Here is a 23,789-nt window from a genome sequence, read left to right on the forward strand (position 1 = left end):
AAAGCAGAGGACACATTTCATTGTGTCACTGTGTGCTGTGCTGCAGTGATTCACAATGACAATCACTTGACTTTCACATCCATGGAAGAGAATTTCGTGATTTGGAGGGGCGTCCCAATACTTTTGCCAGTGAAGTGTAAATGGACATTTGGCCATTATGTGACATTGTTTGTCATAATTGGGAAAAATATTTCATGGCTGTAAGTCTTAACATAGTTGACTTTAGTCACTAGTATTCAGTGACTTTATGCTTTCCGGACCACTTCCTGCACTTATAATAAATTCAGCGCGTAATTGGCGATTAAAGGCGCTGGCTTGAAGCCGTCACGGGAGCGAGGACAACGCCGACGGTGAAACAAGGACGGCGTGTTCCGCCATTGTCCGTGACGTAATCGCAAAAGGCGACCGTCCTCTGGGGAACAAATGAAACGCAGGAGCGCCCGCCGGCCGGCCGGCCGCCCCCGTCAGTGGCAGCGAGCGTCCGTGCGGCGACAGTAAACGCGCTTTCGGCCGGAGGGCTGGAACCTTTTGTTTTGGCTCGGAGGGGGAAGCGAGGCGCGCTCCCCCACCCCCTGTTTCCTCCTCGGCGGCGGAAGTAACTCGCGGAGCCGAGGCCTCATCCTTCCAATGGCGCCTGCGAGCTGACTGAATAGAACGCGGGAGCGGCCGTGGAGGGGGAAGTAAAGAACTATCCGCGAGTCTTTCTGCACACGGGTTGAGGCGCGGAGCCGCACGGCCAGCCAGACATGGCCGAGTCGGCGGCCAAAAATGGGAATATTTCGCTCCTCGAGTCGGGTGAGCCACACACACACACAGACTCACACACAAAAAGTAGCTCGACGTGCTTTACGCGCACTTGTTCTGTGTGTTTTGTCGGTGACTGACGGACTTTCTCGGCCGGCAGAGCTGTATTATCTGGTGTCTCGCTTCTTGACCACGGGTCCGTGTCGGAGGGCGGCTGAGGTGAGGCGCGCTCGCCCGGCGGCTGCGCTCTTTTATTGTGATGCGAGCGCCGGACGCATCTGAGACGCGCTCTTTTTTTTTGTTATTCTCCCTCCTTCAGGCGCTGGCGAGCGAGCTGGAGGAGCACCAGGTGCGTAGATGTCACCGGGCAACGCGAAGAGGCGGCGGCCGCGTAGGATCGCGCCGTGGAGCCCGGTCCACTTTCGGACAATTTCCATTCAACTCGCACGATTCGGTTGCAGCGACGTGTGATAATAAAAGCACATGTCTTGTTAATATTATTACTGGGGCGAGTTCAACTTTTCTTGCGCAAATATTTTTTTTGTCGTTTTATCCACAGCTGCTTCCTCGCAGGTTGGATTGGCAGGGAAACGAGCATCCGAGATCATACGAGGATTTGGTAAGTTTGCATTTTTATTATCAACTCGTGATCATTTCATAATTACTTGCCATGTCGTGATTCGCGAGTCTGTCGAATTTTTTTTTTGTACAGTATAGCCCGGACGTGCCTTGTGGTGTCTGTTTTAAAATGCCTATTTAGATTAAAAGGGCCGATCAGAGAGGAACTTCATGGTCCTCTCAACAACAATCCGTATTGCGGAAATGTGCTTTGACGGACTCGCGTTGTTTAGCTCCGTATTGCAGATAGGGCGGGGCTTCTGCGTCAACCTCACCGCCACAGCCAATCGCCTGCCTGGTAGCGCTGTCGAGCCTGTAAGCTGTGCGATGATTGGCTGCTGCATGAAGCCCTCGGCTCGTCTATGATTGTTTTGAAGTCTGCGTGTGAAAACCCGATTTTAAGGGGCGAAATGAATTTGATTTTGAGTATCTGTGCATGCATTCTAATGTACTTTTAAATATATGGCTTTTTATTTTACACAAATTATGAAATTACGTTTTTTGCCTTGTCCAGCTATTTAACTCAAAGCAATAACTCAGTTTTTTTTCCCTTAACCTGACCGTTTTTGCAAAAAAAAAGGTTGCAGCCAACAAACACATTGCACCAGACCACTTGCTGCAGATATGCAAGCAGATTGGGCCACTTTTGGATAAAGAAGTGCCGTCCTGTGTATCAGGAGTTCGCTCTCTTCTAGGAATCGGAAGACACTCCTTACTCCGCACATCTAAAGGTTGGCCTTATACCTTATGTCAAGGCATAGTTTACATGTTCATAGGCAAACTTAATATTCATATTTCTTTATATCAACTCTATAGCATTTCAATGCAGCTTTCAATGACATTTGTCAGTTTTGATTTGTAATATTAAAATACTGAAATTGTTCCTCTGCCGTCTTCTTCGCTATGATCTCGTGCATCTTTTGGCCTGTTGGTTGTACTGTACTGGTGTAAGTGATGTGCAACACATTAATACTTGTTTAATTCCCTTGCCTCCAGACTGTAGTGCTGTTAAATGGAAAGGCTCAGCCTTTGCAGCACTTCATCGGGGCAGACCACCAGAGAGGCCTTTAAACTGTAGAGACGCACCAAATTTAGGTAAGTTTTTTTATTATTAGTTTAATGTCTTTCTGACTGCAGATGTTAAAGGGCTTGTTAAATATCTGATGGTAAAGATGTTTTTGCTCATCTGCAGATTAACTTCAACTGTGATTGTGTGTAACTCATTATTTGTTGGGCTGTGTTAAAGACGACGAAGGGTAGTGGGTTTTGCCACAGTTGGCCTGAGGGAAGGCAGGCTCTGTATTTTATTTTATTTTTGTCTAGTGAATGCGCATGCCGGCTCATTCTGTAGAGGTGCAGGTGTTTACGGAGACTTGAAGACTCTTCCTCTCCTTCCTCACTGCTTTTTGGGAACCGTGTTAATGAAGCTGCAACACTTTATTAGAATGTTGTGTTTACTGTGGGCTGAAATCATTTGGCCACACTGTGGACCACTGTCCAGGTTTAGTTGTTTTGATAGTCTTTCTTTTAAGTATATTTATAATTGTATATGCACGTTGTATGCATGATTCTTCTGTTGTACCTAAACAGCTTCAGTACTTGCATGATTAATAATGGAAATAATACTTAGAACCTGACTGCTTGTCAAACTTTAAGATGAATTAAGTGAAAGTGAAGTGATTGTCATTGTGAAACACTGCAGCACAGCACACGGTGACACAATGAAACGTGTCCTTTGTTTTTAAACCATCACCCTTGGTGAGCAGTGGGCAGCCATGACAGGCACCCGGGGAGCACTGTGTGGGAACGGTGCTTTGCTCAGTGGCACCTTGGTGGATAGGGATTCGTACCGGCAACCTCCTGATTACGGGGACGCTTCCTTAACCGCTAGGCCACCCCTGCCCCCACCACTGATTAAAATAAAATAAATGTTACTGGGAATATGAATCTAATCTGACCTCTGCTGCTCCTCACAGTGGAGGTATGCCGTGGCAGGGAACTCACAGGCACCCAGCGGTTCACTTTCGTCAACCCTGTGAGCAACTACCAGCACATGAAGATGCACCGGAGGATCCTTGGGCATCTCTCCGCCGTCTACTGCATTGCCTTCGATAGAACAGGGCTCAGGATTTTCACAGTAAGATGCTTTAAAAAAATTTTTTTTAACAGTAATCATTCAATTCTCTTTAATTACAGCTGTTTGCCCACATGCTAAAATACATGTCAACTTGCAAGAAATGCAAGAAAACACAATGAATGAATTTTTTTTTTTTATCATTTTTCAAAACATCACTGGAAATAAAAAATAGGAGGAAAAAAATCCTGATTGACAAACTACAGTAGAAATTGGAAGTCAATGTGTTTGGTACTTAGGTTAGTGTCCTCTAATCCTACCCAGGCTATTTATCCAATTAGGATAAATTTTAGTTTTCATTGCACCAAATATTTTACTTGCTGCGTTACAGCTGACTTTATTTGGCTCATTTTTGAAAATATAAACCTAAATACCAAGGTATAATATTTACGTGTACAGCATCTACCAGACGTCCTTATCCAGAGCGCCTTACAATCAGTAGTTACTGGGACAGTCCCCCTGGAGACACTCAGGGTTAAGTGTCTTGCTCATGGACACAGTGGTAGTAAGTGGGGTTTGAATTGTGTTTCCCAGGAAGCTACTACCACCTTGACACTTCTAGGACTGGTTTTCACATACATAGCCAGTTTGATGAGACATCTCTTTACGGAGCCTGCTACGTGTAATGAGCATGTTGTCCCTCAGGGCTCAGATGACTGTTTGGTGAAGATCTGGTCCTCTGTGGATGGAAGGCTTCACTCAACTCTTCGCGGACACTCGGCAGAGATCTCTGACCTGGCGGTGAATTATGAGAACACCTTGATAGCGGCGGGGAGCTGTGATAAAACCATCCGTGTGTGGTGCCTTCGTACCTGTGCCCCCAGAGCTGTTCTGCAGGGGCACAGTGGGTCCATTACCTCACTACAGGTGAGACCCTAACTTCACTTAATCACTTTTTTTAAGACACTAAGAAACCTCTTTCTAACCAGTTGCTTGTCTGCCCAGTTCTCTCCTTTTGCGAAGGGCTCTAAAAGATATATGGTTTCCACGGGAACCGATGCAACGGTCTGCTTCTGGCAATGGGATGTAAATAATATAAATTTCAGGTGAGTAGACATTTTGAAACCTAAAATCTGAAGAGCAAAATCATGCATAACTTTGACAGAACAATGACTATGTAGTAGTGATTAGGGCATAAAAAATATATATATTTTTGTTTGCAGTGACCGCCCTCAGAAATTCACAGAGAGACCCCGACCAGGAGTTCAGATGGTGTGTTCGTCCTTCAGCCCAGGTATGTCTGACATGAGTAGGACCGTATGAAATCTGTTTTTATGTTCTCCTTAATTCCGTTTTCCATTTAAATTTTTCTGGATTTCAATTTTTCCGTAATAAACAAATTTATTCAACTAAAAACTGTGATTATGCAGTGGATGTGGAAAAAATAACCTGTAAACAAAAATGCATTTACACTGCATTGGTGTGTAAATGTCTCGCTTCAACAGGAAACACATGTAGTGGGCTGCAGCGGCCATAAACGGCAATTACGGCATCTTATTTGTTGGATTCCGCGATTCTGTCCATTTTCAAACTTGTGTGCATGTGTGTACAGCATTTCACGTTGAAATTGAGTGACGTGCAATAGACATCAATAGTTCCTGTTTGTGGAGATGAACCATCATGGTGCATTTATCAATCATATAACATATCAATCATATAACATGTCAACAGTAAGGTTGCAGACTGCCAGAATCTTCTTCTGAAGCAAGAATTATATGGAAAAAGTTAAATGTGTGATGTCTATTGCTCTGAGAAAGTGCATGTAATAACTATGTAATAACTATCACATTATAGAAACAAAAATGGATTTACTGCAGTGTGAATGTATCTGTAAAATATGTTTTTTCCATTAGGGGGCATGTTCTTAGCGACGGGCAGCACAGACCACGTAATCAGAATATATTACCTGGGATATGGGAGTCCTGAAAAAATATCTGAAATTGATGCACACACGGTAAGAACTCCAATATCTATTCATGGATTGCAGGAATATCTAAAGTAGTTAGACTCTTTTCACTGTGTAATTTAAAACAATATGAATTATTTTTTTTTGTGTGTGTCTAGGACAAAGTTGACAGCATCCAATTCTGTCACTTTGGAGAGAGGTTAGTTCAGGTCTTTTTTTTTTTTTTTTGCTTGTACACTGTAGTGGAAAGTCATGATGGTTGTTCAATGCTGTTAAATGCCTAGTGGCTTTGTTTCTGTCTGGGTTGTCAAGATTTCAGTTTTTATTTTATTAATTTTTTTGCTCTGTGCGGCACTGGGGCAGACAGTCTCTCACCGACTGGTTTTTGCAGGTTTGTGAGCGGCAGTCGAGACGGCTCTGCCCGGATCTGGAGGCTGGTCAATCGACAGCAGTGGAGGAGCATTCTGCTCGACATGTCTGCAACATTGCCAGGGTGCGATATGAATCTCCATGGCAACGTTTCTCACATTTTCTGCAGTCATATTACATGTTTGTTTATTAATAATACTTTTATGATTTCAGGTCTGAAACTCTTGTGGAGGAGGACAGCTTCTTCAAGCCGAAGGTCACCATGGTGTCCTGGGATCGCTATGACAGCACAGTAATCACAGCTGTAAACAATTATCTCCTCAAAGTGTGGAACTCCTACACGGGGCAGCTGCTGCATGTCCTGAAAGTAAGATGTAATGTTTTTTGCTTCTGTTTTCAATCATGTAAAGTTTTAGAAACGTTTTAGAACATTTTACAGCACAGGATGTGGTCATTTTAAAGGTATTTGTGGCAGTGCTTTGGGTGCCAAGTGTTTCTAAGTCAACTGATTGGTGGCGTTTGAGGAGTAGACCTTCACAGCCAGGTTAAAGCTACATAAACCTGACTGAATGGCTGCCGTTTGCTCTGAGTAACTTGAACAGATTTCATTGGCAGGCGCTTGCTCCACCAATGAAACAATGAACAACACTCGCAACACAAAGCTGTGGACCCACAATTCATTTCAGCAGAGACTCCTCAGTTGGCTCTTTCATTGTGTCTATGTGACTCCAGCTTGAGAGATTAAATGCCGTTTCACATGGAACACAAGATGGGAACCTGCTGGAAAGAAATTACAGATGCAGTGACATTTCATATATAGTGGCCATTTACAAAGTGGACAAAGATGAACCAATTGAACTACCATATAGAAAATACTTTTGTGTAACACAGCAGAATGACAAAGTGGTTCAATGTGCTACAATTTATTTTTATTCAAAAGGTATTTAAGTTTATTTTTAGGTGATATCACTCAGCCCCAGGACTTTTGTAACCATATGTTAAGAATTTTATACTTAATGTTCATTATCACAGTATGATATGTTATCAGTAAATCACCCAGTACCATAGACTCAGTCCTACCATTGCATCTTAGTCACTAAATGTATTTCAGTACAGTAATTGGTGATATGCTCATTGTAATTTCAAGCTCATGTAGCTTGTTTCTGCCATAAAAAGATTTCTTAATGCACAAATTTAAAGAATGAAGAATTGAATTTAAATGTTCCTATTTGATACCGGTGTATCAGTAATGGGTTACAGAAGGATTTGTCACAATGTAAAACTATTGGTTTTGTGCCTCCCTCAGTGATGACTTTATTAAATGGCCCATAATACCTTGCACAGGGTCACGGGGCAGAAGTGTTTGTGTTGGAGCCACACCCTTTTGACCCAAGAGTGATGCTGTCTGCTGGTCATGATGGCAATGTGTTCATATGGGACCTGACTAAGGGCACCAAGACTCTGCATTACTTCAACATGGTAATGAGCTCCAAGCTAAACCCAATCCTGCTTGTCAATCAACTGTAATCAACGTTTATGAATGACTGACGTAAGTTTTGGTTCAAAATTAGTCCAAGACAGTAGGGCTGCACAATTAATCTAATTTTTAATCACGATCACAGTTTTGGCTGCCACGATTAAATTAAGATGATCGTCGCGATATTAACATCTAAGTAAACAACCACCAGGGGCTGAACAAAAGCATAGACTGACCGGCAACCTCAAATTGTGACAGAGTGTGTCGTGAGCATCTGCACACAAACCTGCAAGAAAGTGTCCCTCATTTGAGGTTGAAAAAGTTGGCAACCCTAAAAGATATATACACACTAGATGTCACATTCAGCCTCTCAGCTTGCATCAATAACATATTTGAATGGGGTTCCAAGCTCATTCAGTTATGCTTCGAGTGAAAATGCCGGACTTTTGCTTCACGTATATAAAAACCAGCAAACGAAGAGTCGATGCATAACATTTTATTAGTAAGATTTTATTTTTATCATCTTGTATCTTACGAAAATTTTGTGTTCGACAAATAACGTTATTCATGTTACTGACCAGAGCATCTGTCCTCCCAGCCACACCCAATAGTTAGGGTAGGTCCACATATGGAGGCATGAACTATCTATTTTTTTTTTTCCCAAATAAACTGGTATGTATTAAATATATGAAAAATTAAGAACTTTCATAATGACCTGCTTCAGTCATCTCTTAAGACAGAAAATAAACAGGCAATACAAATGTGTTTTACCTGAAACAATGAATAATCGGGATTAATAATCATGATTTCAATATTGATAAAATAATAATAATAATTTTGGCCATAATCATGCCGTGCTACCAGACAGCCAATGTGTGTAAATTGTTTGCGCATGTTATGCAGATTGAAGGACAGGGCCATGGTGCTGTTTTTGACTGCAAGTTCACACCTGATGGACAACGCTTCTCCTGCACTGACTCTCACGGACACCTGGCCATTTTTGGGTTTGGCAGCTCCAAACCGTACGAGAAGGTAATTCTACTGATTTTTTTTTTTGGTGGTGGCACTAGGTTTGTTTCCTTGTGTGTGACTATGTCCCTGTCCCATTTCTTGCCTCGCCTCAAGTGTGTATGAAGATGTACGGGTAACCAGGCTGGTATTTGGTTTGTGCGGTGAACATTTGGTAAACTTCTGTGTGTGTGTGTTAGGCACCCGATCAAATGTTTTTTCACACGGACTACCGGCCTCTGATCCGGGACGGCAGCGGCTTCGTGCTGGATGAGCAGACGCAGCAGGCGCCACATCTCATGCCTCCACCATTCCTGGTGGATGTGGATGGGAACCCCCACCCCCCCAAGTTCCAGAGGCTTGTGCCTGGCCGAGAGAATTTTGCTGATGAGCATCTGGTACCACAGCTGGGTTATGTGGCTACAAGTAAGAACCGAGCTCTCTGTGCACCTTCATAATTCTGTTTCTTGTTCTATTTTAATGAACATAGCAAACAGGTACGATACAATGTCATCATTTTTAAAAAGTCTTATAGAATAATAACTATATTTCTTACTCTAGAATTAGTCACAATGTAGTTTCATAAAAAAAAAAACGATAAGTTTGTGTCCTGCTTTAAAAGAGCACTGGCTTATTTGGAGATTCTTCTTTCCCTGTGAAAGCACTTCACAAAATTCAAATTCTAAGTACAAAATTTTTTTTTATAAAACACACTCTCTCTCACACATATGAATCTATTGTGGTGTGTTTGTACCTAAGGTGATGGTGAGGTGGTGGAGCAGGTGATTGGACAGCAGCCTGCGGAAATTCAGGATGCAGCAGCAGCTCGGCCCAGTGCCCTGGACAATGCCATCCGGCAGCTGCAGGAGCAGCAGGACCGGCAGAATTCAGCGCGGCATGACGGGGCGGCACCAGCTGTTATTCCTCTACCAATCCCTGGCACCCCACGCAGAGGTACAGCAGCGTCATCAAAAGCTCTACTGTTTTTATTTAATAGGTGGACTGGACTATTCCTGCTGTTGGTTGAATGGCTGCATATTGATGGATAATTGAAACGATTTTGCATGTGGTAGTAGCCCAGTGGGTAACACACTGACTTCAAACCCTACTTACTACCACTGTGTCCATGGGCAAGACACTTAACCCTGAGTGTCTCAAGGGGCACTGTCCCTTTAACTACTGATTGTAAGACATTCTGGATATTGTAAATGATACTCTTTTACTGTTTTTTATTTGAAGATATCCTTTTGTATTGATTACTAAATTTGTGACATGATAATAGAATTGAATGACTTTTCATTCGCTGTCTTCCTCAGTATCTCTGAATGAGCGCGCTGAGCTACAGTCACCTCCCGGTGTGGGGCTGCGGCGCAGTGGGCAAGTTGAGGGGGTTCGGCAGATGCACCAGAATGCCCCCCGAAGCCAAATGGCCACTGAGAGGGACCTGCAGGCATGGAAGCACCGAGTGGTGGTCCCTGAGCTCAGCCCCAGCTGCTACAGGTGATTGCATAGAAACAGATTAAAAAAAAAAGAATTAGATATATATATAAAGATTAACTTTTGTATACATTTGAGTACAGCTGTGTGATATAAAATACATATTGTGACAGTATATATTGCAGTATATAATTTTTTTTTTGTTACACCTGTAAGGCCAGTGAAATACCAGGTATTTGTGATAGAGATTGATTTATATAACATTTTAGGAATGTTCTGTATTCAGCTGTAGAATTTACATAGGAATATTATCAGAAAATATTTGAGTAACACAATGCTTGTTCACATTTTATCGTGCAGTCCCTCCGTTTTGTGATTTTTTTTTTTAAATCAAAACAACAATTTTTGGTGGTGGACTGGTAGATTGATGGCTTGTTTCATTTGATTTATTGGGTTTGCTGCGAGTAGACGTGGTTTCCTGCAGGTGACGCGACTTTGTCATTTCTTGGGTGGACAATATTTTGCGAAACTGCTGAAAGTTTATTTGTGGACTTATTTACCTGTAATTGCTTAGAGCCCAAGAGAGCTACAGAATTGCCAAAGGTGAAGATGAGATCGGCATCTTTGCTTCGAAAAAGCGCAGGATAATACACAGCGGCTTCAGGGTAGGACTATTTAAGATTTATTTGGGTGCTGCGTCTGTATTTTGATGAAAACACCGTAAATGACATTTTATGATTCTGTAGGATGATTCCGACGATGAGGTGGCCACCACTAAACGGGACGTCTCACATCGCCGTCAGAGAAATGTGAAGAGAAGGGAAAGTATTGCTGAGCAGTTTATTGAGCTCTCATGTGAAGAGGGAGAGGAGACTGCAAGCTCTGAGGTACAAACGTTTGCTCAGATTTTTTTTATTGACTCATGTAAAACTATATAGGTTCAGGCCTACATATAACAGGATGCTTTTACATACATGTCATGTTTCTTCTTCATGCATGTGAAACCATCCGAATATATGCCTGAACCTGTGTACCATTTACATGCAAACAAAAAATAGATATATTTTAATTATAGAGTGCTTTTAAAGGCTTTACATAAAACTGAAGAGTACAAAATTAAAATTGAAATCATATTAGCAAAATGTTTAAATCCAACATATTTGAAACATACCTTCATAACTGAAAATAAACGTGTGTACATCCCCATGTGGATGTACCAACATTCACAATGAGAAACACAACTTAGAGGTCTAAACATGTGCTTTCTTTCATTCTGTTCTGGTTCAAAGCATAGAAGTGAAAAAATAATGATGTTCCACTGAACCCACAAGCACTTTTTTTTTTTTTTTTTTTTTTTTAAGGACAACGAAATGGAGAACAGTGAAATGGAGTCTTCGAACGAAGAGGAGGAATGGAAGAGTGACAGCTCCAGGTATTGGGTCATGCTAGTCCCAGATGAGTTTCCATCCTATTTCTGAGTTATATGAAACACTTTGGGATGTTTGAGGTGAAATAACCTTCATCTTGTTTGGCCTCATCTGCAGCAACTCTTCCAGCCAGTACTCAGACTGGACCGCTGATGCTGGCATCAACCTACGACCGTCCAGCCTTCTTTCCTCCAGGAGACGTGTCCGACGCGCAGCTCAGCCGCTTAGCAGCTCTGACGAGGAGGAGGAGGAGGAGGAGGATGAGGAGGAAGAGGAGGAGGCAGCGGTAGTGATGGAGGAAGAACAGGCCAATGATGTGGAGGAGCCGATGGCCCAGAGGCACAAGCAGAAGTCACCATCCAGGGTGAAGATCCCAAAGGTGTGTGTTCCTAATCGATGTTACTTGTTCCGCAATTGGTTCCTTTTGGTAGATAATAGGGCTGGGTGATTATCAGCTTTGGGCATATTTACTTGATGTGACAAAGTCTTTCCTGTGTAACTTGCATACATTCACACAGACCTGCAATTGATTTTGGCGGCACATGACGTCACCTCATGGTGACCGCCACTTGGTTTGCCGGAGTAGAAAAAGCTAGAAAAGAGCCGTATGACAAAAAAAAGGTAGCAGAGAAAGTGACGTTGGACATGACATGGAGTTATCATAGGATGCAGAGGCAATCCTATGTTGATTTAAAAAAAAAAAAAAAAAATTATGGTACAAAATTGTGCTGAATATTGTATAGGCATGATTTTTACATTTTCATTTACAGCATTTATCAGACTCCCTTATCCAGATTGACTTACAATCAGTAGTTACAGGGACAGTCCCCCCCTGGAGACACTCTGGGTTAAGTGTCTTACTCAGGGACGCAATGGTAGTAAGTGGGATTTGAACCCGGGTCTTCTTGTTCACAGGCGAGTGTCGTACCCACTTACAAACATTTATTATTATAAAATGTTTGTTGGTTTACAATGTGTATTTTTAAGTGTGTGTGTGTTTGTGTGTGTGTGTGTATGTGTGTGTGTGTGTGTGTGTGTGTGTGTGTGTGTGTGTGTGTATATATATATAATTTTTGCTACCAAGACCATTCATAACTGAACATGAAAAATTATAGTAAACACAACCAACAGAGAGAAAAAAAAAACAGTTCAGGTACGCAGTCAGAAAAGAACATCAGACCTCCGCTTCCTTTCTCCGTAGTACCATAATACTAGGTACATTGATACCCATTACAGAGCTGCCCTTTTCAAGTTAATGTCATAGCACCTAATTTATTTCTCTATCATTTTAGAAACGTCAGCATCCCAAATCTAGGCCGTCTATGAACAGAGAAGTGTCCAATGAATTCCGACCCTCAGCTTGGATCACAGATGTTATTCCCCGAAAGTCACCCTTTGTTCCTCAAATGGGTGATGAGGTAAGAACAGGGCTGGTCTTTTATAAATAGATGTGATCTCTTTCCGCTCCTTGCCTCTCTGATGTTTCCTTCGTCTTGCAGGTGATTTACTTCCGACAGGGCCACGAAGCCTACGTTGAAGCAGTGAGCAGGAGTAATTTGTATCCCATTAATCTGGACAAGCAACCATGGAAGAAGATGGAGCTGAGGGTGAGAATGACTCGCAAGACGCTCAAGAAATGAAATAATGGCTGTGAGCCTTTCAGTGTTTTCTAATGTGATTTGTGTGTGCATGCCAAACTCAGGATCAAGAGTTTGTTAAAATCACCGGGATCAAGTATGAAGTGTGCCCCCCCACACTCTGCTGTCTGAAACTTACACTTATCGATCATGGCACAGGACAAATCACTGCCAGGTCTTTCTCTGTGAAGTGAGTGGTACTTTCTAGTACTCTAAGTATTGTGTGCTGGTGTGAATGTTTGGGAATGTATTGGATCATGAACGATGCAAAGCAGTAATTTCCCTAATGTAGCTTTCAGTGCAAGTTTTAGTTATGAATCGATTGTTGCTTAGATACCACGACATGCCTGATGTGATCGACTTCCTTGTGCTACGTCAGAGCTACGACGAGGCTCGTAACAGAGTCTGGCAACCAAGTAAGTAAATTAAATTCAGTTTCAGTTTAAATGCCTTGTTGCATAATGGGATTCATGAAATAAGCCAATTGTTCTCAACATTTGGAAGAAAGGGGAAGGTCTAAGAACTTAATTATACATTTTCCTCTTGCAGATGACCGATTTCGCTCAGTCATTGATGATGCTTGGTGGTTTGGGACTGTTATTTGTCAGGAGCCCTACCAGCCAGAATACCCAGATAGTCACTTCCAGTGCTTTAAAGTCAAGTAAGAGAAAGCATATAGCTTGTCAGCAACCTGTCTAAACATGTGAAACATTCATTTTGTGCCTTGTTGTCAGGTGGGACAATGGCGAGACAGAGAAACTCAGTCCTTGGGATGTGGAGGCTATACCGGAGAATGGTACATACTGATCCCCTCTTCTCACTGAAGTTCTTTAATTTGTACTCGTAAATTGGCAACATTTACCACCCAATTTATTGTGTTTTTTTTTTTTTTTGAAGCAATAGATGCAGGACTCTCAAGTGTGACTCATTGAGTGTGGCACTCTTTTGAGCCTTTTGTCACGCACTCCTACGACACGTATTTCTCACGCAGAAAAATAATTTGTAGGCCAATACTGGTGAGTTGCAGCGGTACTCACCAGTATTGTATTTGATGAAATTGAAACACAACCAATGAAAAGACATCCTGGAATTCTCTGCGTTATCATGCTACTTGTAACGAAATCATCACTTCAAGCACAGAGCAAGTCATCCTCGGTTTTAATGTTACAACAAATCACAAACAGTGGCTACTTGAACGCTGTTAGAGAATGTTGTCCAGATAGTTAGCATCAGTTTTTTCAATTCTGAGAGTCTGTAGCCTAAACTTCTACCCCCTGTTCATTGACTGTTCAGAACATGTAGTCCAGGTCATATTTCGATATCACAGGACGACTGACTTATTCTCACATTATAATCATCTCTCTCCATATAGGCTAAATCATTTGATGTCCATATTGATATTTGATGTCCCTGTATTGATGCAATATCTCACAAAATATTCTGATATATTGCTGAATCGATATTTTCTAACACCCCTAGTCATTATGATATAATCGATTATGTTCTGGACTGTATCGATGTAGAATCGTCCAAGGGATACGTCGATTATGAGAAGTTTCTACAGAACTGCATGCTAGTTATTTTGGAGAGGATTGATCAGATTTTTTGGTTAGTGCATAATTTGACACTCAAAACTGAACTTTTATAAAAAGTTTCAAATGGATTGAGCCAATAGGAATGCTTATCAAACTAAATTTCAAGAAATCTGAGCAATGAAGACAGATAAAAATGGTAATATCTCAGTCTAAAAAAGATGGCTTTTTTTTCATAACTTACTGACAGCAAAATGCATGTGTTAGCGTGGTAAATGTGAGGTGAAAAAGTCAGATGCTTTGGTAACATAATGAGAGGAAGCTGCACCCAGTTATTAGAATAGCAGCAGGTTGGGGAGATGTGCTTATGCGTGTGGATCTCTTATTTCATGATGCCCTATTAACCCGTAGCCCTTTGTGGTATTTATTTATTTTTCTGCAGCCCAGCACCCTGAATCAGTGGGTGGAGGGGTTATGGTGACTGCAGAAGAGATGAAGGACGTCCTCTACAAACCTCAGCCAGGCGAGTGGGGTGAGCGGAGCCGTGATGAGGAGTGTGACCGCATTATCACCGGAATAGAGCAGCTCGTGACTTTGGGTATGAAATATGTTTTATTTTAACTTTTGGGATTTATTAATTATATCTTAATACTTTTATCATACAATCGGTTTAGCACGGCCAGTTATTATATTTTTTTTGATCTAACAATTTATTGGTTTTTTTTGGGGAGGGGGCAGTTATTTAAGTATTTCCAATGTAATGTATACAGCACATTCAAGTTCTAGCATGTGAGTACTGTTGGGATATATTTTTTTAATGCTTTGTGTAATTCTGACTGTTGTGTTTTGTGGGAACAGTGGTGGCCCAGTGGTTTAGGAAGCGGCCCTCGTAATCAGAAGCTTGCCAAGGTGGCACTGATGTGCCACTGGTCCAAGGACCGTCCCCACACACTGCCGCCATACCGCGTGCTGTGCTGCAGTGTTTCACAATGACAATCACTTCACTTTCACTTAACTTGTATGCTTTGTTTCAGACATTGCAGGTCCGTTCACAGGGCCAGTGGACATACTCCAGTACCCCACCTACTGCACAGTCATTGCCTACCCAACTGATCTCGGCACCATACGCATGAGACTCATGAACCGCTTCTACAGGTTTGCTGTATTTGCTGCATTCTTTATGAATCTTCATTATAATGTTTATATTAGGATTCCTACAGTCATTAAAAACCTGGAAAATTGAAAAGAGAATTTTGTAGGCCTTGAAGTTTTAGAATACAAAATAAACATAAAGTAAAAAAAAAAAAAAAGTCATTGAAATCTGACTGACACATTAATGTATAATGAAGTACGTAGTTCCTGTAAGACTGGCGCAGGTCTATGGTATCTTTGCTGGCTTTCCGTGCTGAAACCGTTACATGGTGCTGCGTGCATTGCTTCCATAGTCCATGACCTCATCAGCTGCATGTCTCCGTTTAAAAGTTGGCCTCTGGCTGCGTGAACTTGGAGGAAGAAATATTTCAGAGAACATATGTTCATGAAAATTTGCCTTAGAGCAATTGGAAAGTCATGGAAATTCTGATGTAAAAATGTGAGATTATATGATTAAATGTTTTGCTACTGTTTAATGTGTTTACAGGCGCCTGTCTGCTCTGATCTGGGATGCCAGATACATCTTCCACAATGCCAGGACTTTCAACGAGCCACGAAGCAATATTGCCCATTCAGCAAAACTCCTCACAAATGTGCTTCTGAAGTTTATAAGGTAACACACACATTTTAACTTTGATTTTCTTTCTCTTGTATTCATTTATTAACACTTATTTTTTTTAAACAACTATTTCAGCAAACCCAACTGCACAGACATCATGGAGATCTACAATGCTGTTGAGAACATGGAATACTCTGAGGATGATGTAAGGGAGCACATTGATCAGCAGGTTCTTTTGACCTTCTGACCCTGTTGTGTTTTACTCCAAAATTTTTATTTTTTTTTTATCATAGGAGCTGGATGATCCAGATGCACCCGGCACTTCCACGTCACATCACCTGCGTCAGGTAATGCTAGAATGAGTCTTGGTCTATTGTGAACTTATTGATTCGCTGTCCACATATTGTATAACTTCTTAAACCTGTCCGTTATTAATGATCTAATGTTCTTATCTTATTAAGTTGTTTAATACAGTGCAGTATTGGTGTGTGTTGTATTCTGACAGTCCTGTGAATTATATGTTTGGTTGTCCAGCGGGTTGCGGAGGTTGTGCCTGACCGAGATGCCTGGAAAGAGCGGTGCAAGCAGTTGCTGGACTACATCTTTGAATGTGAGGACTCTGAGCCCTTCCAGCAGCCTGTGAACCCTACACAGTACCCAGTGAGTTTGGATATAAAAAAAAAAAAAAAAAAAAACATTAGAATGAAAGACTCCTTTTATTTTATTTAAAAAAAAAAAATAAATTTTTTTTTCTTCCCAGGACTATTCCAGTATCATTGATACGCCAATGGACTTTGGGACTATAAGGAGAGCTTTGGAGGATGATTCCTATGAAAACCCCACAGAGCTCTGCAAAGATGTCCGGCTGATCTTTGCCAATGCTAAAGCCTACACACCAACCAAGCGCTCAAAGGTTTGTTGAAGTATTTTTAGAAAGTAAATTGCTTTGATTCCTGTTATGCTTTCCTGTCTTGATCTTCTTTTCATCTTGCAGATATACAGTATGACCTTGAGGCTGTCTGCATTCTTTGAGGAGCAAATCAGGCCGATCATATCTGAATACAAGAGTGCCGTTAAAAGCAACGAGAAGCTCCGTCGCAGCCAGAGGTTCCGCAAGAAACCGCAGCACCAAGAACTTGCTTCATCCAGCCGTGAATCCACAAGGTCTTTGTCCTTCTGAGTAATGAGTTTAACCCTCATAGCATTTACAGCATTTATCACTGGTCTTTATAAAGGGCCTGTTACAGTCGGTAAATACAGGGTAGTAAGTGGAGATAGAACCTGTGATTTTGTGGTCGTCTGGTTCATAGGCGACTCTTAGTACTAGTAAGCTACAACCAACCTGGCTGATTCTGAACTTAAGTCATCATAAGTGTATCTCACATTTGGTCACTATTTATTTCAAAGTATGCAATTTCTGCAACTTTAATTTGCATTTGCCAGCCATGCTGATTGCAGATTCTTCAAAATAATAGAAAACGAGCTTCTTTGGATTCAAATAAGACCAGTTTTGAGAGACCACAGGCTAGTTTGCAAAAATTGATTTAACATATTATGCAAATTACAAACTGTTCAATGGTGCTAGTAGCCCATTGCCAGAAGACCAGAAAATCACAGGTTCAAACCCCACTTACTACCATTGTGTCCATAGTGGTATAATAGATTTTTGCAATACATATCCCTGTATTCAACAGACACAAGAGGCCTGCTTTAAAAACTCAGGAACAAGTGGACACATCTCAAACAAAATCTACCTCAGCCACTGAAAGGACAAACAGAAAGGCATGGAAGGAGCGGGGCTCCTCTTCTGATGAGTCTGCAGGATCTAACGGGGCTTCATCTACGTCAGGTGAGTGCTAATGTTAACAATTCTTGAATGTGATATTTATTGATCACATCCACAGTTGTACACAGCCAGTGAGACAAGACAGCTTTTTTAGAACCTGACAAGGGTAATCTCTCCCTCTCTTCAGACTCTCAGCCAGGTTCATCTCAACATCACCTCAAGCATGAAACCAGGAGGACTACCAGGAGCCAGATTGCCAAAAACAGAAGACAAGGTAAACCCTTCTTTGAAGAGTTAAAAACTTTTTCAAATATGTACTGATTTAGGCAGTTGTGAAAAAAATACTGTAAACAGAGGATGCTTTAAAACAAAATCGAAATAATTATTTATTTTAACATATGAACATTCGGGGGATCCGAATCAAATACTTATTTGGTTTTTCAGCATAAATTCTTATTGTTACATTACCGGTTTTTGAATGAACATCTTCAAATCAAATTCTTTAATTTTATTTCTTTTTTGCTCATTCACTGCATTTTGTTAATTGATGAAAATAAACCAACTCTTAATTTTTGAAAACTCTTAAAAAGTTTTAGGTATGTGTGCTGAGTTAACTCTGAAATTGTCCAGAAGGGGATAATCTACAAAATGTCTACAGATGGAGAACAATATTGTATTGCTACTGAGAGAATAATAGGAAAACAGAGTCTCCTTCTCTATACAAATAATGTAATTGTATAATGAAAATAAGGAAATTCTGCAATAAATGGATTTTTCTTATCTGCCTAAAACTGTACACGCACTCGTAAACGGAACTGCATTTTAACACAGTGGTGCAGAGGAAGATATACACTACACTATTCAATCACTAAACTTGTTTCCAAATCCACTATGTGCTTTATTTTTCTCCAGTCAATGAAAGTGAAAGTGAGAATGAGGAGTCATCACATCGCTACCCCAGCAGACGCACCAGGCTGAGCAAGAAAATAAAGGGTTAATGCAATATAAAAGCTGAATTAACTAGTTTTACTGCATATTAGGTCTTAGCAAACATTTATATCTGACATTGTTTCATTCTGTGTGTTTTTAGAGAACCTGGTCCAGATGAACGGTGACAGCAGGGCATGTCGTTTGGAAAGGCGGCGCCAGCGCCTCAAGCTCTCTGAACAACAGGATCGGTCTCGGGCTTCTGAATCCTCCTCAAAAGAAGAAGAGGAAGACAGCGATGAACAGTCCGTCACTCGTCGGCCAAGGACTAGAAAAACAGCCAGGGTGGCTGCCAGCAGGATGAAAGGTCTTGATGTTTCTGAGGAAGAGGATAACTTCCTCTCTGAAGATGCGGAAAAGCCCCAGCGCTCCAGTGGTCGGCATGTAACTCGTTCCTGTAAGCGAGCAGCAGCCGCCTTCACTTCTGATTCTGACGATGAAACCGGTAAGAAATGCTGCAGTTTCTGCAGCTAAAGCCGGTTTTGTGCTACCTATACCCTTATGTCATGGACACATGTACCCCTCTCCACAAATCTTACTGAATTTTGTGGCAATGCAGACCGTAACAGACCGTTCTATGTTGCGCAGTTTCGTTAGGAACAGCAGCACGACATGGACACACAAGTACAATGTGTAATAAGGTGCAGGTCACTTGTGTGCGTTGTGTGGCATGGCCTCTGCGTGAATTTTTGTGCAATTACAGCTCAACGCTTGAAAATTTTGTAATTTAGAAATGTCCTTAATTTTTATAGTAAACATTGTTTTGTCTTTTAAAATATCTGAACAGATTTAGATTTTGGTCCAGTGAAGTGGAAATCTGTCTCTCTAAACGGTTAATTTAAATTTTTATAAAACCCTTTAGCAATTATAGTGTTAAACAATTGTTTTGTGCATCAGCAGATGTGGGTTTTCCCTAGGGGTGTTAGAAAATGTACACACATTGAAATATTTTACGTGCTATTGTATTGATATAGGGACACTAAATATCGATTTTTATTTATTTTTTGTATACAAATTTAGTCCACCGGGTGGTGCTGTCTGTTTTCTTTAGTGAGGTCAGCAGAGGGGAGACTCAGCATGTGACTACAAACTCCACTCCTGGAGATTGTGCTGTATGGCTGGGTGGTTTTAATTACAAAATAAAGGGGGAAAAAAATCTTGTTAATTTTGCTTTGCTTTTTCCAGTGGACATTAAGGAAGTCTAAATGACCCTAAACTTTTGAACAGTTGGATATTTCTGTTGACCGTTCCTATTCGACTCTTTCAGGTGAAAAGAAAACTGAAGAGTTGGTGTGTGACGTGGAGAATGGTGATGGCAGCTCTGACAATGACATCCCCAAATCTCGTCAGAATGGGGAGCGATCAAGTCAGCAAATAAAAAAGCAAACCATGGCTAAGGGAGGGCATGGTGAGTTACTTGACCACCTGGCATGGATGGCACAATTTTAGGGATAAGACCTAAAAATACACAATCTGAACTGTCCAGTACAGCTAAAAGCCCGGCTTTCTTTTTTGTGCACACTATGAGCTCTAGACTAAAGGCATAAATATACTTGCTGTTTACTATTTTCATATGTGCTTTTCACATCTATCTCTCGATAATTAAAACCCTGACGACGGTGGCCAAGAAATGTACTATAGGCCGGAAGTTCGTGTTTGACTGAACTAACCCGAAATGATCAGAATTTGCTCTGGCCAAGATTATTATTGATTTGATTTATTTTAAATGATGATTTAATTTACTTTTTTTTTTTTCCATCTTCTCCTTTGTAGAGAGCTCATCTCTTGTTAATGGGCACAGTAGGAAACTTTACAGCGTGGCTGAAGAAGTTTCTGATCAAAACAGCAGTCCTGATGAGGCTTCAGATGGTGAAGATGATGTTTGTGATCAGAGGCATTTCAGGCAGAGTGTTAAAGAGTCAAAAAATAAAAACCAGAACACCAGTGACCACACTGAGGAGAGAGATTCAAGTCCTAAACAACACAAAAAGAAATCGTCTGAAGAAACCTCGCAGAGCTCTGAAGAGGAGAGTGAGTATTATAAAGCCCGAAAACACCCCCATAAAAATGGAAGAAAGGTGGAGACACGTCTGGTGACAGGTTCCAGTAAAGCAACCTCAAAAAGCCAAGAACAAACATCTGCCCCTGTAAAGCACATCACCAAGAAACATTTAGTTGAAGCAGCAATACAGAGCCCAGACTCTGATGTCAGCGACGTTGCTCAGAAGGGAGACAAAGCCAGAAAGAAGATCGAAGATGGAGAGGGGGAAGTGTCTTCAGAGAACGATGAGACCCAGCAAAGCAATACAACCGAGGAAGATGGCAATAAAAAAAGGGTTCTGCGAAACAGAAATGAACCAAGAAAACCTCCTTGCCAACTGACCAGGCAACAAACCAAGAAGAATACAAAATTTGATGAGTCTTCTGACAGTGCGGGAGAAGAAAAGAAGAGTACAAGGAATAAGAAGAAACAGGTCTCGTCAGACGAGGGGTCACAAAGCAAGACCGATGAATCTGATGGGGACACGGAGCATTTCTCCAGCAGAAAGCCCTGTTTAAGAGCATTACCCAAGAAGAAATATGTTGCGGACGACTCGGAAGATGATGTCTTTTCTGATGTGGCCAATCGATTAAGGAATGGAAGGGGCTCAGCCGGGGAGCTGAAAGCCTTTTCCAAACGGAAATGCATTAATTCTGACTCCGAGAGTGACCTCAGTCAGAAACAAGCTGCAGATAGTGACAGTGAATATTCCAATAGGAACAGAGAGAAAAATGGTAAAGACTCTGAATCTGAGGACGAGGAAGAGATTGAAAGTGGTTCGTCCGGTCGACAGCAGAACAAGCGGCCTGCAAGCAGGCCAGATAGAAGCAGGAAGCAACCAAAACGCAAGCGCAACGAAAGCTACAGCAGCAGTAGCAGGTCGAGTTTAGAGAGCGAAGAGGAGTCAGAGTCTGATGCGTCCTTCTCCAGGTCAGGTTCCCACAGCAGTCCAAAGAGGGGAGGTACCAGGAGGAGGCAACAGGGCGAAGAGCAAAGGTCTGTCCGCCCTACCCGGAAACGAAAACGGTCCAGCACAGATGCGGATAGTGACGCTTCATATGGAAGATCCCGCAGGGGAACCCAAATCCAGACCAGGAACCGTGGGAAGAGAACAGTGAATTACCAGGACAGTGAATGAAGGATGTGGATGGAGAGACAATAACTGGATACCTTGAAAAGACACTTGATTGTCACGTATATAGTAGTAGCACTGGAGTCCCCTAAAGAGCAGATACTGTGAATCTTTCATTCAGGGATATTTATACTTTATTCGCGGAACCTAAATATGATTAAGTGCAAAGACAAAATGCATTTGACATACTGGTTGTTTTCTGTATAAACCAGTGCCATTCTGCTCTCTGTCATTTTTGCCAGCAAGGGGAAAAAAAAAGAAGAAGAAAAGAATCGACCGTATGGGAGCATTGTCTGCTTGGGTGCTATTTCAATATACCTCTTGTTTAATCAAGCAAAATTTGCTGGCCTGCACTAAAATGCACACTGTACTGAGGTATTTCAGACACTATATATTTTTTTTTGCGCATTAGAAACTCAGGGGTCAACCAAGTTTACCAATTCATAGATAGCAAATTATTTCTTTTCATATCAATTTTTCTGATGTTACCGTTGCCATTGAAAGGAACACATCACCCCTTAAAAACTCGACACTCCTTCCAAAACTCACCTCTGTAGTACATTACACGAGGCTGCTCATTGCGGTATTGCTATTAATTGTTCACATGAGCCAGAGGCTCTGGTTATTGAGTTCTTTTTTTTTTTTTTTTTTTTTTTTGGTCCGTTATTGGTTGTACATACATAATTTGCGTCAGTATCTTTCCAGAGATTAACGAGAATCACTCTGTAGCTAAACTTTATTTAATTTTTTCCAAACTATTTTCATGTTTTTTTTTTTATTAAGCATTGTCATGAAATTTGGTACCTGTTTGCTAAGTACACTAAATCAATAGTACTTACTGCAAAATTCTGTGATTTCTCATATTGGGAAGATGTTTTAGTGTTCTGTGATGTGTACGTTCAGTATTAAATTCCTTTTCAGAGTTTAACCTAAGAGCTGCAAAGAACTTTTTTACCCTGTCAGCTCCATGTGTGGGTCTGTCTGAGTGTGTTGAGTGAGAGACTGACTTGTAATGCAAATGTGTTTTTGGCATTTTGCTCTGTCTTTCCTATAGCTTAAACTTTAATACAACAGATGTCACAGAAAGGTCTAGCTTCCTGGCTCTGGAGTGATAGCGGGATGATTTCTCAGATTAATAAAAGAGGTTTCATGGTTATTTGTCTCTCTATAGTTTTCTATTTTTATCTTTCTTCTGTAGATATGGTCACACACCCCCTCTCCCCACAGCTATACTAATTTACAACCACAAACCCCAAAAGCAATTACTCTATTATTATTATTATTATTATTATTATATGGTTTCTCTTCACATGCCTTTTACTGCTCATAGCCGACCTTGCTCAGTGCACCTTGTGGGGTCGGTCAGCAATAGGAGAGACATTTGATAAATATGCTGTATGTATAATCATACAACATGCACACATGCAAACACCCACATATTTATTATTGTTTATTTTGTATTAAATTTAATTGAAAATGGGAGATGCTTCTCCTGTGTAAATTATTATGCATAGTGTGACCTCTTGTGCACCTTGAATGTTTACAGAGAATTAGAGATGTACAGTCCCTGACAAACATCTTGTCGCTAACTGACATCTCAAACTCAATCCCACCAAAACTGAACTAATATTCATTATTCATTTCAGCAGATTCTTCACCACATCAGAATCTTGCTATTTACCTGGACAACTCACAGCTCTCTCCTTCTACAACAGCCCGCAACCTTGGAGTAACAATTGACAAACAACTCTCCTTCTCCACTCACATCAGCAATCTTTCCCGCTCATGCAGCCATCCTACCATCCTACCTTACAGCCCTTATAATACTTTGTACTGCACCTCG

The 23,789-nt window shown here is 41.3% G+C and overlaps 1 protein-coding gene across 2 annotated transcripts; it reads left to right on the top strand.

Annotated features, from left to right (window-relative positions):
- Positions 1 to 398: 398 nt before the first annotated feature.
- On the top strand, positions 399 to 22,598 carry brwd1 (bromodomain and WD repeat domain containing 1). Of its 2 annotated transcripts, XM_028961827.1 has the most exons (43): positions 399 to 795; positions 905 to 963; positions 1,064 to 1,093; positions 1,304 to 1,363; positions 1,943 to 2,093; positions 2,359 to 2,457; positions 3,339 to 3,499; positions 4,142 to 4,363; positions 4,442 to 4,542; positions 4,660 to 4,730; positions 5,350 to 5,450; positions 5,561 to 5,601; positions 5,794 to 5,895; positions 5,985 to 6,138; positions 7,116 to 7,250; positions 8,152 to 8,280; positions 8,457 to 8,682; positions 9,016 to 9,210; positions 9,573 to 9,756; positions 10,268 to 10,358; positions 10,440 to 10,580; positions 11,055 to 11,125; positions 11,238 to 11,499; positions 12,413 to 12,538; positions 12,620 to 12,727; positions 12,823 to 12,947; positions 13,091 to 13,173; positions 13,307 to 13,418; positions 13,492 to 13,553; positions 14,732 to 14,887; positions 15,324 to 15,444; positions 15,929 to 16,054; positions 16,136 to 16,205; positions 16,294 to 16,347; positions 16,535 to 16,660; positions 16,761 to 16,913; positions 16,995 to 17,164; positions 17,695 to 17,849; positions 17,974 to 18,060; positions 18,699 to 18,779; positions 18,877 to 19,218; positions 20,041 to 20,181; positions 20,547 to 22,597. In XM_028961827.1, the coding sequence occupies exons 1-43, from the start codon at positions 747 to 749 to the stop codon at positions 21,950 to 21,952; spliced, it is 6,639 nt and encodes a 2,212-aa protein (XP_028817660.1). In that variant the 5' UTR covers positions 399 to 746; the 3' UTR covers positions 21,953 to 22,597. The 2 variants fall into 2 exon arrangements, with proteins under 2 accessions (XP_028817660.1, XP_028817659.1); XM_028961826.1 differs by having other exon boundaries at positions 1,064 to 1,363; positions 20,547 to 22,598.
- Positions 22,599 to 23,789: the final 1,191 nt, after the last annotated feature.

This window comes from Denticeps clupeoides, chromosome 19 (genome assembly GCF_900700375.1).
Source record: "Denticeps clupeoides chromosome 19, fDenClu1.1, whole genome shotgun sequence".
NCBI classification, from domain to species: domain Eukaryota; kingdom Metazoa; phylum Chordata; class Actinopteri; order Clupeiformes; family Denticipitidae; genus Denticeps; species Denticeps clupeoides.

Bases quoted from the DNA above. Each gene is read 5' to 3' on its own strand.
- brwd1 (XM_028961826.1), top strand. From the start codon at position 747: ATGGCCGAGTCGGCGGCCAAAAATGGGAATATTTCGCTCCTCGAGTCG. The intron at 1,364-1,942 runs GTAAGTTTGCAT...GCAAAAAAAAAG, and splicing joins CGAGATCATACGAGGATTTG to GTTGCAGCCAACAAACACAT. The intron at 16,914-16,994 runs GTTTGTTGAAGT...TTCATCTTGCAG, and splicing joins CACCAACCAAGCGCTCAAAG to ATATACAGTATGACCTTGAG.